The sequence below is a fragment of the Alosa pseudoharengus genome, unplaced genomic scaffold (genome assembly GCF_046254945.1).
Source record: "Alosa pseudoharengus isolate Yale_2024_CS ecotype anadromous, Long Island Sound unplaced genomic scaffold, YU_APseudo_1.1 YU_APseudo_1.1_scf_4, whole genome shotgun sequence".
Classification (NCBI taxonomy): Eukaryota; Metazoa; Chordata; class Actinopteri; order Clupeiformes; family Clupeidae; genus Alosa; species Alosa pseudoharengus.
Window position 1 is genome coordinate 37,457,756 of NW_027468774.1, and position 17,410 is coordinate 37,475,165.

The following is a 17,410-nucleotide window of genomic DNA, read 5'->3' on the forward strand; positions in this document are numbered from 1 at the left end:
AATTAACACCTCGCTCATCACTGGTCAAATCCCTCCTTCATTGAAGACTGCTATTGTCAAACCAACCCTCAACAACTACCGACCCATTATTTTTATATGTATATATGTATCAAAAAAGGAGAAATATTATATATATAATTTTCTCCTTTTTTGATACATATTTTTTTTCTTCTATTTGTTTTATCTGTGAAGCGACCTTGGGTGTCCTGAAAGGCGTTTTTAAATACAATTTATTAGTAGTAGTAGTAGTAGTAGGCCTATTATTATTATTATTATTATTTACAAGAAACACAGGCAGCTACGTCACAAACAGTGACGTCTCAAATAAACTAAATTACATCATGTTGCTTTCTTGCCCGTAAATATCCACCTCAGTTGCGCTCAGACCTCGAAGCTGCAGACAGGTCGTGTCTTAACATCAAGACAGCACTTGACAGCTGCCTAGATGGACTTCATGAAATCATCTCAGTCATGTTTTCGACCCAACACTGCAATAGGCACTGTTTTCCCTAATTTAAGATCTACAACAACGAACAGCTTCAAAGGAAACATGCCGTCACCTTTGCTTCCGCCCAGGCAGATGAGTGGCAGGCGAGCCTTTCGGCTCAGAACCGCCGATACCAGGATGCCTCCTCTGAAGCCAGCGATGTCAATGAGCTCACACACAGGCCTCACACCTGAGCAGTGGACCTGGACCAATGCGACGAATTATAAACGATCAGACAACAACCGTAAATATGCTGAGACATTTCGAAAGGACTCCATGAGACTGATTCAGACTAAAGAACAATTAACGTGTAAAACCCAAAACGAGAGCAATAAATGGATATGTGAGAGGATTGAGGACATAACATTCTGGAGCAACGAGATGAAGCATGAGGCTGAGCAACTCACGAAGGACTCGGATATGCTCAAACACATAAAACTGCGGCTTGACAAAGCTATTGCAGAGACAGATGGACCATTGCAGGTAAGGTAGCCAAGTCTCAATTGAAGATGGAATAATGTACATTTCCTATAGCTTGCATTACAGGCCTTCCATTTCACATTGCATTATAGGTGGCTCAAGAGTGCCTTTGTCAGAGGCAGAGAAGGGTGGGCGCTGATATAGTAAATGATGGAGTGGAGAAAGAGCTGATGCGGGTAGGCCTATGTCAATTTGGATGCCCATAAGCATTCAGGGCTAAATGTATTGATTGATTGATTGATTGAACTAATTTTTAACCTGCTTCCACAGGAGGTAGCTGTGATAAAGAATTGTCAGGAGCAGTTGGAAATAGTCAGAAATAAAGTGAAAAAGCAACTTGAGTAAGTAATTGGCCATCCTCTGTGGCCTAAGCAATGATGGATGACTGCACGGGCCTACCGGGCCCAGGCCCAGGGGCCCAAGGGGTCAGGGGGCCCTGAAGCCCAAGCCATTGCATGGAATCATTGCCTCAATAACAACAAATCAGGATATAGGATTGAATTTAGTATTGGCCATCCCCAAAATGCACCAGAATACAGGAAATCACATCCAACAAATGAAAACATTTCTGGTGAGGACCCCCAACCCCCCCCTCCCACATATGCGACAATTAGTGGGGGGTCCTTAAAACATCTGGGCCCAGGGGCCCGAAAGTTCATAATTCAAAATCCGTCCATGGGCCTAAGGAAGAGCACTTCTATCCTCCTATGTGTTGAACTGCCTTAAATCATCTGTGCAAACTTAGACATTAAGGCTCATTCAAGTTTCTGTAGAGCTGCGCAGATCTTGCTGAACGGGGTGCATGCCCGACAAACATGCATTGTGTTAAGTCCAGCTCATCACGTTCAGCCAGATCTTTATGAACTGCAGATCTGCATGAAGTCGAATGCGCCTTTTACCTTGGTTGGAGTGTTCTCCAATAATTCTGCATTGAGTTATACATTTCAGTAATTATTGATTAATAACAACACCGAGAGAAACAGACTCCGACTACACAATGTTTAGGCATGATTATTGTTACTGATCAGTGACTAATCTGAAAATTCAAAGGGAGTTTAATAGCATGAGGACCCGCTTTTCTTTTTTTCATTCTAGAGCTAATCGCATGGCCCAGCTGAAGTTGGAGAAGGACCTGAATGACAAGCATGTAGCTTTTGAGATTGATACCAGATGTTATAAAATGACCAACTGCAACAGCAACATCCAGTTCTACCCTAACCTCAACAAACTGGACAAGAGGTAAGTTTGTGATCGTCCTGATATTGGATTTCCTTTTGGTCGTGGTTATTCATGAAAGAGTTGTCTTAAAAAAAGTAACGCTTCAAAGTCGGTCTCAGTAATAATGCATGGCTGAAGTATTGCAAACTACTCAGCTATCTGAAAATACAGGCCAAAACTGCATGGAGGAAGCATATCCCACTGCTGGAGCCTGGTTTCCTTGTGGTCCCTCCCTGGAGGGCTTTTTCACGGGTAGAAAGGCCTGCTCTGCTGTGCTATGGAGGTTTCTTTTCAAATGTCAGGGAACAACATGAACTAGAATTGGATTGGCTGACGGCTAGTCATTTGTCACCCAAAATCATAGGCGTTAAAGTGCAAGTGTGTGTGTGTGTGTGTGTGATGAGGAAATAATCTCCCATTTGTCTAGACATGGTAAACAAAAGGATTTCTAGGTTATTGAATTTACTTTGAAGTCCACATGGTTTTGCTGTTAACTTTTTTGCTGTTAACGTTTTGCTGTGGTGATGGAGGTTTCAATATGTGTTTGCTGCAGTTAACAGCATTGTCTTGACTGCTTGATCGGACATGATCATTTACCCTGGGTATCGTGGGAATGCTCCATACCAAAAGAGCTTCCAGACTGAATTGTCATTTGGCTGTTGTGTGAAGGTGTCAAGGCTAAACGTTGATCCTTTCTCACTGTGAAGTGTAGAAGGAGAGAAATGTGATATGCTTTAAATCTGCCACACCCTTTACACACTCCATCTGAATGCTCCCAGGCTCTGTCAGACAGAGTCTCACGTCTGAAAATGTTGGCATGAAGATTAAAAACATTTATTGTCATTAATACTGGAAAAAAAACTTTCCTAATTAAACCAAAAGAAAATCAAGCATGTGTAGAAGCAAACTGCCATTTGCATGCAGCCTGATATAAAAGCAGACCTTGCTTAGATTTTGTTTTTCTCGTTTCTTCGTCATGACTATCATGATAAACCTTCAGAATTCACTGGACTGCAGAATATTTCCCCTCATGGCCCAGTGCCACACACAGTCCTGCAGGGGGTGTCAGAGAGGTCAACACAATTTTAAACCTAAACAAAAGCTCTTTTCTAATTGGATGGTGTTGGAAGCTAATTTGTTTTCCATATGTAGGCTTTGACCGTTAAGTTTCCTCAAACATTAGGCATGTTGGCAGTATGTTGGCTCGCTGCCAATACAACAGAGATTATTTGCAGGAAGCATGTATCTTACAGCTGTCAAACGCACCCCCAAAACACATGGCAGAGAAAGCCTTGAAGGTACTTTGATCATAGTGACAGCTCTAGTCACCCACATCTGGAGCCTAGCTTAGCAAAGCTGGAATAATTTCTGTTGTTTTCTTTCTTATCGTAAATTATGTCACATTAGATTATACTAGACCAGTTGAAAGGAAGTGGAAAGTAGGACGCGACAAACAGACTGTGTCCGCAATCTGCGTCCACAAAGGCATCTCTGTAACCTCACAGAGCCAGGGGCAAATTAGGAGACAAATGTCAGTTGGTTGTCAAGGAAACGAGTCTACCTTGTTCCCCTTGTTCCCGCCCCCATTGTGAGCACCCCTGAATGTTTGTAGTTCATAGAGTTCTCTGTAGTTGTATTTGTACAATTGCGTGCATGTGTGTGTACATTTCTATGTGCTGCCATAAAAAGGGGAAGAACAGGTGTGGCACATGAGCACCTGAATTTAGAGTTTTAGTGCCCTCAGGGCCATGTTGAATCCCTAACCACACCCAAGTATGCACTGGCTAGTACACAATCCCAGGTTTAGTCTAGACTACCTTTGAACTGGTTATCTCCAGATTAGCCATAGTCTCAGACAACATCTCAGTGCACTGAACATAAATCACTTTCATCCGAAGACATGCTTAAGCACAGCCTCTGATTTGTGTAAGTGTAAGATGACAACAGCACCACTCACCATCGAGCTATTATCTGCTCCGCATTTTTGGCCAAACTATTTTTTTTTTATCTGTATTATGACGGAAGAAAATGGGTCTGTCTGACAACATTTTATACATGGAAAAATGCAGTGTAAGCGTACTGTCAGCAAGCCCAGACTGTAATTCATCAGAAAGTCTGCAACTACAATGGCAAGTGAAAGAGACCTCAGGTTATCTTGCTATTTAAGGATACACACAGGCCCACTGTCATAAACATGCTGCCTAAATCAAATAAAGTTCTGCACAGTTCTGAAATGTTATAGGGGCATATGACTACATAAGCCAACCAAAGGTTAATATGTCCATTTTCATGGAGTGACAGCAAATGCACATCTGTGATCAACCCTCACTATAATTCCCTTGCCAGCCATATCAGTTCTGTTATCAACCCTGTAAATGTCAGACAAAAAAAGGTTGGGACAGTCATTCATACACTGTTAGAATAAAGTATCTTTAGCTGTATTACAATCCATAAATGTGAAGAATTATTCCATTCTAAAAAGTGTAGTCTTTATTGTAATCTCTTGGTCGGATACCCTTAGCTATCAGTGCAACATAACTCTTACCCCAAGACCACATTGAAAGCACAGCTGAAGTAGAGCGCAAGTGCTACACAAAAAAATAGAAATAGAAGATGGGTCTATTTTTTTAAGACTATCCACAGCATGTATGCACCACTGGTGTAGCCAGTTCCATTGATTGTAGTGAAAGCTAATTGTTGCAGCATATACTGTACCCCACGAACATTCCGCCTCATCAGTTTCGTCTTCCGGTGTAAAACAGCCGTTGGACTGACCAAAAGACGCCTCTCCAGTGTTTCAGTGCCTGAGACGTGGGCCAAGTTCTCCGAGGACAACATCATGCTGTCCCAGAACGAGCGGGTCAACACCTGGAGGATCATGGAGGAGGCCGAGAGGGTGATGAAGGGCACCTCTGCCGACATGTGGAGCCAGTTCCACAGCGTCAACGTGGCCTTCACCAAACGCATTGCCGAGACAACCGAGGCCAACAACCGGCTGCAGTACCACCTGTCCAAGGTAAGGAACCCGGCTGCAGTACCACCTGTCCAAGGTAAGGAACCTTGCTGCACCAAACCAAACCAATCAGACTCCCTTCTAGCACTAACCAAACTCCCTTATAACAACAGACATATGACATTTATATACTGTCAGAGCCGGACAGTAACGGAGTACATTTACTTGAGTACAGTACTTGAGTACTGTACTCGAGTATAATTTTTGGGGAGTACTCATGACTTTACTCAAGTACATTTGAGAGGCAAATATTGTACTCCTGACTCCACTACATTTCTATCCATAACCGTGAGTACCCATTACCACTGCTAAAACAAAAAACAACAAAAAACAAAAAACAACAAATTTGTTGTTTCCCTCTCAAATGTGATTGGATTCTGCAGGCGCCACTGATTGGGACAGCCTATCAGCAATCACCTTCAGCTTTCCGCCAAAGTCAACTCCATGGTCAGATTTAGATAAGAGACGAAACCATGGACGAAACAATTGATGAAGACGCAGCAGGTCCATCCCGGGAATGTGCCAACCTGTGGCCCCACCTCGCCAGACTATTTAAATTTTCTGAACAAGTTAATGATAGTTTTCGCTTCAAGTGTTTCAATTACAAAATAGTATTTTGTATTTGAAATACGTATTTTAAATACATGTATTAGAAATACTGCCCATCCCTGGCAACATGGTAAAAAGATGAAAATGACTTGATTTTACTTCCAATTCCTTTTACATTCTCCAAGGTATTAACATTAAAATTTTTCATAACTCCATGTAGGACGTTTCTGTACATAAATGTAAGCACTGTGGCAGTAGTAATGCAATATTTAGAAAATGTAGGCTACTCTTGTACTCTTGATACTCAAGTACTTTTAAAAACAAGTACTTCAGTACTTTTACTTAAGTAGACATCTGACTGTTGTAGTTTTACTTGTACTTGAGTAAAATTTAGCAAAGGGTATCTGTACTTTTACTCAAGTAATGAAGCTGTGTACTCTGTCCGCCTCTGTATACTGTCATATATATACTGGGCTCACTACAACGACCACCAATGACAGCCAAGCAGAGTTATGTAGTTCAGTCTGTTCCAGTGTTTCCATCTGCACCAGAATTTGGTGGCATCCCCCTTGATTGGCTCTTGATATCAATCAGTGTGGGTTTTGAATTAGGAGTGGGTTTGAAAAGCAATTAGTTTAGCTCTTTGATGCAAGGGTAGGGCAGTGTGTTTGGACAACACACACACCCTGATAAATTCCCCATTAGCTGCTGGCAAATGCTGTTTGTGCACTGCAAGCGTTCTCCCGTTGGCTGACAAGAGAAATTCATCACTTAGACAAAACCACACAGTACACCCTAGGAAGACATTTCCCTCTCCTATGTTGCTTGGGTGCAGTATGCAGTTGTGCAGAAGGCCTGGAGGGGCTGAAGGCTGGGGTTGCAGAGCTGGCCAGGATGGGGGGGCTGTTGTGGGGTGTGTATGTGTGTGTGTGTCTGGGGGGGGGGGCTGTTTTGATGCACAGTTCAAGGCGCTGGGACAGGATAGCATTCCAGCGTGCTAATGAAGATGTTAGCGGTAAGCTAAGGGCCGAGCCCGGCAGGCTACATTAGGACACGGAGGGTAAAAACTCCTACACGATCCCCAGAAGGCCTGCTCCGGATTATATCTCGCCCGAGGCTGAGATTTCTCTCTCCCACCCTCCCTTTTCTCTCTCTCTCTCTCTCTCTCTCTCTCTCTCTCTCTCTCTCTCTCTCTCTCTCTCTCTCTCTCTCTCTATCTCTCTCTCTCTCTCTCTTTCCCTGACCAGAAAGAAAGCAATAAAGCAAGCCTCAGCAACACAAGTCGTCCTCTTGAAGGGATTAAGCAATGCTCTGTGAGGCTTGAGCCAGGCCCCTCACTGGGCAGTCCTGTCTGCTGGAGCGGACGGGAGCGGACGGACTCTGCGCTCTCTCTGCCTTTGGTCAGCATGGGGCCGGCCCGGCGGCCGGCGCGCACATTCCACCAGGCAGGGGAGAATGCGCTACTGATACCGGTTTAGCCCAGAGGCCGGCCACTCGCTGACTCCGACTTGGCTTGGGAGTCTGGTGGTGCACGCTCGCAAAAACCAGGACCTTGAGTGACCTAACAAGAGTGTGCATGCTTTCGCAGGGGCACAGGTCATGCTGAACTGAAGTCGTAGGGGTTTCCTTAGTACTCTGCAGGGTAGCTGTGTGTGTGTGTGTGTGTGTGTGTGTGTGTGTGTGTGTGTGTGTGTGTGTGTGTGTGTGTGTGTGTGTGTGTGTGTGTGTGTGTGTGTGAGAGAGAGAGTGAGAGAGAGACAGACAGACAGACAGACAGAGAGAGAGAGCAAGAGGGAGTAAAAGAGAGGAAGAGCGAAAATGAATGAAATCCTAGATGGTGTTTCTAACTTAGTATCTGAAAAAAAACACAAATATAATTTGGGCCTCATGGATTGTTTCCTCTTCAGCCTCATTCAGCCAATATCCCAAGAGTCCCTGTGAGTAACCCAAACATCTGTTAATGTCCTCCATTTCCCAATATAGAGCTGTAGCCATGAACTCTGTTGGAGCAAAAGGTTTAAGAGGCGTGGGGAGTGGAGGGTGGGTGGTTGCTAACATGGTTGTTAGAACTTTAGTGTGTGCGCTATGAGACAGGACAGGAGAGACCCACTCTGTGGATTAAGGGTTTTTGTGGTTGGTTCACAGGGTGCCCAAATCTTTTCTCCTTTGAAGTCCGTCAGTTACTGTCATTTTCATAATGGGAAATATTGACTCACGTTGTGTTATTCTGACCCCAAGATGGCTTCCCACCTCAGAGCAAGTTGGATGCTTTCCACCAAAATCCGAGGCATATATTTTACATGCAAACCAGTTTCGCTCTGAATAACCCACTGCATTATTAGTTTGGCAGCCCAAGCTGCACGATGCATAAATGGAGCTGAGGGCTTATGGCAGTTCAGCACTGGCAATGCTGTTTGTAATCAGTGGCCACCACTGGCGTACTGCCTCATAGTGTGCTGTGGAATATGAGGTGGCATTAGCCTTATGGTATGTTAAGAGGACTCTCTCCATCCGTGTTTTAACATGAGAATTGCAAAGTGTTTGGTCCTGTGCAATATGGAGAAAAGAGCTAGAGATTTCATTGAAAATGACAGGTACACACACACACACACACACACACACACACACACACACACACACACATACAGGAGTGCAGTTTAGTTCGGTGCACACAAACGCACAAACATAAATAGACACAGACACACTTCACAAACACACACACACACACACACACACACACACACACACACACACACACACACACACACACACACACACCACACACACCACACACACAAATACACTCACTGGAGCACACTTGCTGCTCACGCCCTGTTGGCACCTGCCACATGAAGTGTATGTGTGTGTGTGTTTGTGTGTGTGTACATGTACATGTTAAGTTGCGATAAGATAAGAGATGGTGGCAGCGTGCTGACATGAGAAATGGAGGCTGAGAGACGCGCTGACGGGAATCGGAGTCGACGAGGCGGCCATGCCTAAGAGCGAGTGACTCACTGGTGGCCCGCACTTCATCATCATCAACATCATCATCCTCATCCTTATCACCAGCACTCTCTACCTGCCATGACATGTTCATCTGATTCGGGGGTGGGGGGTGGGGGGGGATCATGAGACTCACTTCCTATTTGTGTCTATATGGCAGTAGCCAATCCACAAGCAAGCATGTGACTGTAAAAAAAGTCTGCTTTTATCCTAAGCATGAGCATGACGTGGCGGTTGTCTAGGTGGAAGCCCCTTAGAAATAAGATTAATCATCAGGATTTATGGCCTGCCAGTCCACTAGTGTTTTATTTATTTGTTTTTTTGTCTCTTTCATTTGGTTTGTTTGTGTTTCTTTGTGTTCTTTAAAGACCCTGCAGGAGATGTTCCAGACGGACAGAACCATCGCTGATCTGGAACGCACCATCAACGACAAAAAGTTCCCTCTCAAAGTGGCCCAGAGTCGGCTTGAAGAAAGGACCAAGAGGCCCAACATGGAGCTTTGCAAGGATCCTCCGCACAACATGTAAGTACTGCCAGAGGCCCAGGACACACAGAGTGCTGATATCCATGTCCCTACGTATATCCAATATTCCCTACTCCACATCTACATCTCCCTCAGTTTAAGCTTAATTCACACTAATGTTTAGTATGCAATCCAACATCACTGAATATATTTTGTATTTCCCCACTCTTGTCCATACACTGAACACACGGTGGAAGAAGAAACTATAATAGGAAAAGCTTATGAAGGTGAAACTGTCTCTGACTTCACGGGCCAAGCTGGAGAATGGCATTTTCAACTAGCAGAGAAGAGAAAGGAGAGTAGACAAACCTCTGACGTTACATCTCCATCAGACGTAGCACTTACACGTTCCTTTCCCTCTCCCAAAACCGTTTATTTGTAGAAGGGGAGCTCGTAATGAGGACATTATGGAGAATCATTGAGGGATTAAAAGAATGCTGTCCCTGGACGTGACCATTTCTGTAACGGCGAAAGGCATTTTGAGCATGGCCAGGATTGACCGTGGCATTTTGGGGCCCTGTGTGTCTTTCCTAACCTCTCTTGGTCACTAAATGCTCAGTCGCATTCTCAGCTGCCAGTCCCGTTATGGAGACACATTTGTGGGATACCAGGGATCCATTCTGAAGGGTCGCGTTTTTACACCCTTGTTGTTTACACCAGCTGCTCGTTGTTGTGAGAAAACTCGGCTGTGTTTGGGCTGGCGCGACTTGCCAGCTTTCAAATTCGCGCTGATTTACCCTAAACGCATGAGCCTCAGGAGTCATCCCTTACCCATAAGTAGTCATAAACGCGAGTTGTGCGAGTGTGTTAGGCTAAGGTGTCTGAGTGGCAGTTATTCCCAATGTCTGGGAGAGAGGAGGCGAAAAGGTCAACTGAAAAGATAAGGTGTGGAGTATGTACAGTTAATGTGACAGTCTCCAAAGGCATAAGCTAAGTGGAAGTGAACATTTAGATGTAGCCTATAGTCCATTGGAATAGAGCAAGCACAGGTGCCTAGTATCAAAATAGAGACACCACATTAATATATGGATCTTTAGCTGTGATAACTCGATGTTTATGTGTGTGTGCATGTGTGTGTGTGTGTGTGTGTGTGTGTGTGTGTGTGTGTGTGTGTGTGTGTATGTGTGTGTGTGTGTGTGTGTGTGTGTGTGTGTGTGTGTGTCACCCGCCCCCTGACCCCAGGCTCCTGAGCGAGGTGCAGCACATCCAGAGCACGATGAGTACGCTGAGCCATTGTCTGGCCGATGCCATGGCCCTGCTGCAGCAGTTGGCCGACACCAAGTCCGTCTTGGAGCAGGAGCTCTTCGTCAAGGCCCACTCGCTCTTCATCGACCAAGAGCGCTGCATGGGCCTGCGCAAGGTCTTCCCCAGCAGCCCACGCCTGGTAGGTTACACATAAGCTAAACCAGTCAGGACCAGTCCAACCCAGAGCAGCTCAGCTCCAACCCCATCTACCCCACCGACTACCCCATCCGTATCCTAATAAAACCCCCACATAGCATTTGGTCAGCCTGCTGTTGCCTTTCTGAAATGTTAATGTTTATGTAGTCAACAATAATGATTGAGTTTCTGCCAGTGTGCCAATTTTTAGGGAGATTTTTCACATGCCAAGATTTTTTTTTTGCTTAAGTGGCTTGAACACCTGATTGGTATTCAGTGCTCGTGCCTTGTACTCACGTGTATGTGCAGACAACACTTACTCACACACACACACATGCACACACACACATCCTTGTACGCACAAACAAACCCACAGCCTTTTCTTCAGGGTTAGTAAAAAAACAAGAGCTGTCCTTGCTCATCAGGACTGTCATTGATATCCATCAGTTTCCATTATGAGACAATGACTTAGGTGTTTATGTGAGATGAAAGCACCCTTCCCCCTGGTTGCCAACAGCATAACGCAATCCATCAGTCCAACCGCACAGCAGAACAGCGCATGTGACATGCAAAGCACCCTCGCTTGCCTTAAGGCGGCGACAGACTGGCGCAGATGCAGGCCGGGTCCGTGCCTAGTCAGGGCCAGAGTCGTCTTTCAGCACGGGCCTGCTCTCGACCACAGAGGGAAAAGGACAGCGGGCCGTGGGCTTCACCTAACACATGCAAATCCCTGTCTATGTGCCTGATCTGATCGTTTCACTACTGCGGGCTTCTCTGTTGTCGTCATCGTTGTTGTTTTTGTCTCGTGACCCCCCCATCTGCTCAGAATGGGCCAAGCGATCCAGGTGTAGCTCCCGCGGAAATGACCGCAAAGGACGCCTGAAGTTCAAGTTGTTACAGAGCATTTTGAGATCATTGATCCATTCCCGGATCTGTTATCATACTGATGGTGTCAGTGGGCAGTAATTTATTTTAAAAGCCTGGTATGACAATATCTAGGTCATTTCTTTTGTCCGTACTATAAAGTTAGCAAGAATTAATTAAAAAACAGAAAATTGCCAGTATGTGGACAGAACAAACTGGCCTCTTGGTTATGAAGGAGAAACTGGCCTCTTGGTTATGAACAGTGGAGTAACATAGAACTTTTAAAAATGAGGTTGTTTTTTTTTTTGGAGGGTGGGGGTGGGGGCGCTAAACAATGTCCTCCTGGCAAAGAAAATTGAGTGTGCTCAAAGCAAGCACAAGGCCTGTGGAGATGGAGGCAGCTTGCATATCTACTGCTTCTTGGAAGTGAACAAAGGCAGGGACATGTCACAAGTCTCTCTGTTCTTTCCTTCTTTGCGACTCTTAACCTCTGGGCCAGCTGTTGAGGGAGCAACGTGGACCCATACAGTGGGGAGTAAGGTGGACGTGTTTACGTAACATGAACATGTTTGCATGGAAATAACACCATGGCCAACGTTGTTGTTGTGCCAGCAGAGAGCTCTGTGCTGCACTTGACAGAAATGACCTTTAAAAAGCAACTGTTTTTTTTTTGTTTTTTTTCACCAAGGAGACGTGTGAAGATGAGATAGCTTTTTGAAATGTCCCTGGTAAAAGAACTCTAATGTAGGTACCAGTAAATTACTGCAACTTCCTAATGACCTTTATGTCCCTGGGGGGTATTCCAAGTACGTGGTTTAGTGACAAACCTGGGTAAGTTAACTCAGAGTAAGTGGTACGTGTCTATCTGTAATAGTCATTCTCGGATCACGAAGAATAGATGCAGATATCTATCTTGCATGTGGAATGGTCTCCTCACAGGAAAAACAGCCGGCTTAAAAATAAACTGCAGGAAGGAACATCCTGCGCTATTTTTCACCACTAGTGACAAATTAGAATTTACCCTTCACTGAGCGAAGGAAAAAGACAGACGTGCATTTCCTTTTGATAGCCATTTCCTCTCTTATTCTATGAATAGTGTGGCTGGTTTGGAGTGACAGCCGCACAAACGGAGCCAGCACAGTGGTGGTGGTGTTGATGCTGGGTGTTCGTCTGGACGTGCCGTTTAGACATACTGTAGTAGCCAAAGGTTTTGGACTGTCGGCTCGGGCGCGGGATCCCTTGGGAGGAGAGCCCAGTGTGACCTCACACAGCTGTGCAAACACATTCCCGACCCACAAATGACACACGCACACACACACACACACACACCAGTACACCATGACAGCAATGGGCGTATTAGTAGCAACCTCACACACACACACACGCACAGGGAAAGGCAGGAAACAGAAAGTATTTTAGCAAAGAATAAGAGGACAAGTGGTCATATGAATGACCTCTAAATCAGAGTGGAATTCTGCATTAGGCACAACGACATTTTTTCCAACAGAGCCATGTAGTTAGGACAGGCATGTCTTTTCCTTCTTTTCCTCCAATCAGAAGTCCTGGGTTAGAGACAGATCCACACAGAGTATGTGGGACGATGATAAAGGTATGTACTGTATGCCCTAATCAGGCGAAGGGCAAAGATTAAGCAACATTTCCTATTGGTCAAGAAGGTGTGACCTGTTTGCTCAACTGAGCCAAATCCCTTCAGCCCCTTTGGATAAATCAGAGGCTGTGTTCGTCCGAGTTGAACCCGGACTTTGGACGGCACTGGTCAGTTTACATTGTTTTGAAAATACCCACAAGTCTAATCTGGCATTGTTTGTGTTCTACAATCCACTCTGACACTTAAGATGTCACTGTTTACGTAATTCTATGGCACTTTGATGTAAACGGACCATTGAGGAATGCTATTTGGCAGAGCAGAGTGTTAGGGCAGGATGGGAGCCTGGGACAGCTGGAGCTGGAAGCTGGAGGAGTACTCATACCACACAGCTGCACCGTCCGACACCAACCCTCCTCCATCACTCACCCTGTCCCCACCTGCCTCACCTGCCAGAGCCAGGTAGGGACTAGGGAGCCCCATCTAAGCAAATGAGAGCAGAGAGCAATGCAAATGCTTCACCCCCATTCAGTCAAAGCAGAGGAAAGGGAGGAGGGAGTAAAAATACTTTAACAGCCGTATTAGCAGAACCATCCCTTTCCCCTCTCTTGAACACACACGCCCACACACACACATGCATACACACTCACACACACACACTCACACATACGCCCACATACATCCACATCTACATACTCATTCCAACACATAGACCCACACTTACACTCACACACACACACACATGCCCTTTAAAAAAATATTTTTTTAAAAACAGGCGGAGTCTCCTTCCATTACCTTGAACATTTTTTTTCTATCGTTCGTGAAACAGAGGAGAAGGGGAGGGAGGCAAAGAGCTGGAGTTCTCAACAGGATTCAGAGGAGGTGGGAGGGTGTGTGTGTGTGTGTGTGTGAGCCTCAGCTCAGGGGCCAACATGAGGTTTGAAGACAGATCGGAGGAGGCATGTTTTAACTCTGACAGGAAGAGATGGAATTTGTGGCAGATTATTCATTCTCTCTGAAGAATGAATCAGCATTTAAAATAGGTTTAGCAATTCAGTGAATCGTGTCAGACAGATTACTACAATTCCGCCATTATGAATATTTTTGTGCATCTTCCTTCAATGCAATTCCTTTTATCAATCCCTGTTGCTCACAGTATATCAGCGAATGATTACATATTTTTCACACATGGTGAAGAAGGAACGTCTCTTTGTACCTTGTTTACTAGCTCAATTCAGTCTGTTTCATCTGAGACTCCAATGCTGCAGGGCTGTTGAATTAAAAGACTAAAAGAAAATCCTGTATGTGCATTTAGTGGGTCAACTGACTGCTGAGCCAAGGGGCTCGGCGTAGTTGGAGCAGCACACCATTGCCCACACTCTTAAAACGAATGTGTTGGAAACAACAGAATCTGGACATAGAGATGTGTTAAAAACAATGCAAGTTGTGTTGTTTTCAATACAAGTTGTGTTATGTTTTTTATCACATACTGTGTACACTCTTGAAATTAAACTCTTGAAATAACAAAACCAATGTGTTGGAAACAACACAAACTGTGTTGTCCCTATCTGGACATAGAGATGTGTTAAAAACAACATTTTCAACACATTCGTTTTAAGAGAGTAGTCCCTGACAAACGTCTGAGCCACTCTGCAAAATCAGCTCAGGGCATCAACCTACCTTGACCCCCGACCCCAACACCCAACCAGATTTTCTCCTGCTGAACAAGTGAGGTGCTTCTCAGTCATTAACAAAAAGAATTAAAAAAAAAGACACTGTGATCCATTAACCAGTGAGCCAAACTCTTCTTTTTCCTTGGTTGAGTGGTTGGATAAGCCAGAAGCAGCTTTTCCAAGTTTATTTTCAGAGAAATCAGACTGGTTGGAGTTACATTACATTACATTTAGCAGACACTTTTTGACCAAAGTGACTTACATATGTCAGCTATATTACAAGGGATTACATTGTCCCCGGAGCAACTTGGGGTTAGGTGCCTTGCTCAAGGGCACAACGGTGGAAGCTGGGAATTGAACCAACAACTTTCAGGCTACTGCACGCTAACCCAGCTCCTTAACCACTACACTACCATCGCCCCAAAAGTGAATGGGTTTTCTCACAGAGGCGCGGACGGGGTTCGAACCCGCGGTCTTCGGTTTACGAGACCGACGCCTTACCACTTGGCCACCGCGCCCAATGTTCCACAAAGAACATACATCTCATAATCACATTGTTTATTCAGGGGAAACTGACTGAGCATTAAGCTATTTTACAGCAATGCCCTAAGTTTACAAACAAAGTGAACCAAACAAAAACAAGGTGCTGGGCAGAGCATACTTAAGAAACAGGTTTTATTGCTAAACCTTAATGGTAGGAGAGAGACACTTTGCATACAATGCTATGGTTGCTTTACATTACATTGCTGTAACACATGAAAAGTTTCATGGTATTTGAGATCAACAGCCAATCTTGTCCTATTTAAAGTGTCAGGATTGTGTTTGAACACTAGCATTTATTTTACAATGTACACTGAACAGACAGCCACAGCACCTTGAGAACCAATTTGCTCAAATTGGCAACAAAGTGTATGGGATTAGACTCGTCAAATACGAATTTAATGTTGTCCAATGTCCATCTATATCATTCTAATCAGAGATAGATAGATAGATAGATAGATACTTTATTGATCCCCAGGGGAAATTCAAGAATAATCAGTAATAGCATGAAGGAATGACCAGTGCAAAAATCCTATGTATGCTGAGGTCCTGAGCCAGTTATCCTGACCCTGGTGAGTCCCACTCTGTTCCACACCAATAACATGAGGAATGACCAGTGTGAAAAAGATCCTGAGGTATAGTGTGTGTATAGGCCATGGCTAGACCAGGTGCCCCTCACTGCCAAGCCCCTCTTTGTTCCTTACACCTTGGCAGCGCTCCTGTTCATCTTACAGCTGTCACTGGGGCCAAGGTTGCACGACACCAGACGGAATGGGACTCGTCCCAATCCCAGGCCTCAAAGCAGTGCTGCCTCCAGTGCTCCACCCTCCAGTGCGTGTCAGGGCATTGGTGACTTGATAATGGATCCACCTCATGACCTAACCAAGCCCACTGAAAAGAGTCGCCCCAAAGCAGAAGCTCTGTAATAGGCGTGCATGTGGTGTTCTGTGGCATTTACAATGCAAATCCTCCTCTGGATCTGGCTGTGTGCATATACAGGCCTTGGTGGTGGTGACATAGGGACGTCAAAACCTCTCTTGTTCCATGACATGAGGAGTATGGTTGTATGGAAACGGAATGAAACAGAAGAAAGCCCGGTAGACCTCAGCATCACTGTGATGAAATGTAATTATAGCAGAATAATGCACGTCTAATAATACTGATTTACATAGGTTAAAGTTGGGGATACTGTTATAACTAAACTCTCTGTAAATGCAGTACCCTTTGCATTTATTGCCACCCCTGGTAACGTTGAGTAAAAAGAGGTATTCATCTTAACCCTCATAATTAAAGGGACAACAGGCAAGCCTGATGTTTTTTCTCTACGAAACTCCCCCTCGCTCGGTCTGAAGCTCTTTGCCTTTTCTTTGCATCTTCCGTCAAGGGTTTTCCCTGCTTCTTTGCCGGCTCTGCCATTATACACACGTTTGCAACAATCTCTAGCGTTTCGTTAGCCTGCCTCTGTGCTGTGGATGCAGGATGTAAACTGATCCTGCTTTGGTTGGCGGGTAAGATACACTGAACTTGCAAGCGGGATATTCTTCCTACAGGCAGTAGGGGTGGGCGAGAAAGTCTTCATTCGCCCTGTAATGAGTCATTTAACCATATGCCGACTTACGAAGATGAGTAATTAAAACGAAAACGTTGCCTGGTGTCCCTTTAAAACAATGAGGGAAAATTCCAACCTGAAGGGAAGATTATAGAAACAAACAAAACAAACAAATTAAATAAATATATTTCCAGCACCCCTGTATTTAATACTTCGTAATGCCCCTCTTTGCCTCTCTTATGACATCCTATACAGTTGGAGAATGCAAAGCAAAGGATTTGAGACCATTATCTTTGCGGAATCCCTAGGTAATGAAGTTCCCATGGCCTTTCATAAAAACAGCCCCACAACATCCCAGACCCTCCAGCATATTCGTATGGGGTTCTTTTCAGTATAGTCATGCTTCTATGTATGCCAAACCCACCGTGAGTATTTGTTGCTAAACAACACAATGTTCATTTCACCATTGAACTCGATTTAGGACAACCTCCAGTAACCATTAACAATGTCAATGTCATTAACAAT

The 17,410-nt window shown here is 44.7% G+C and overlaps 1 protein-coding gene and 1 non-coding gene across 2 annotated transcripts; one reads left to right on the forward strand and one right to left on the reverse strand.

Moving 5' to 3' along the window:
* Positions 1-496: 496 nt before the first annotated feature.
* LOC143102935 (tektin-3-like) lies at positions 497-10,672 on the forward strand. The gene is made up of 7 exons (XM_076266729.1): positions 497-970; positions 1,060-1,143; positions 1,238-1,308; positions 2,063-2,206; positions 4,979-5,201; positions 9,119-9,273; positions 10,456-10,672. Exons 1-7 carry the CDS (start codon positions 551-553, stop codon positions 10,670-10,672), a joined length of 1,314 nt encoding a protein of 437 aa, XP_076122844.1. The 5' UTR covers positions 497-550.
* Positions 10,673-15,242: 4,570 nt separating this feature from the next.
* trnat-cgu (transfer RNA threonine (anticodon CGU)) lies at positions 15,243-15,314 on the reverse strand. The gene has a single exon. It is a non-coding gene; the product is annotated as a tRNA-Thr (tRNA).
* Between the last annotated feature and the right edge of the window lie 2,096 nt (positions 15,315-17,410).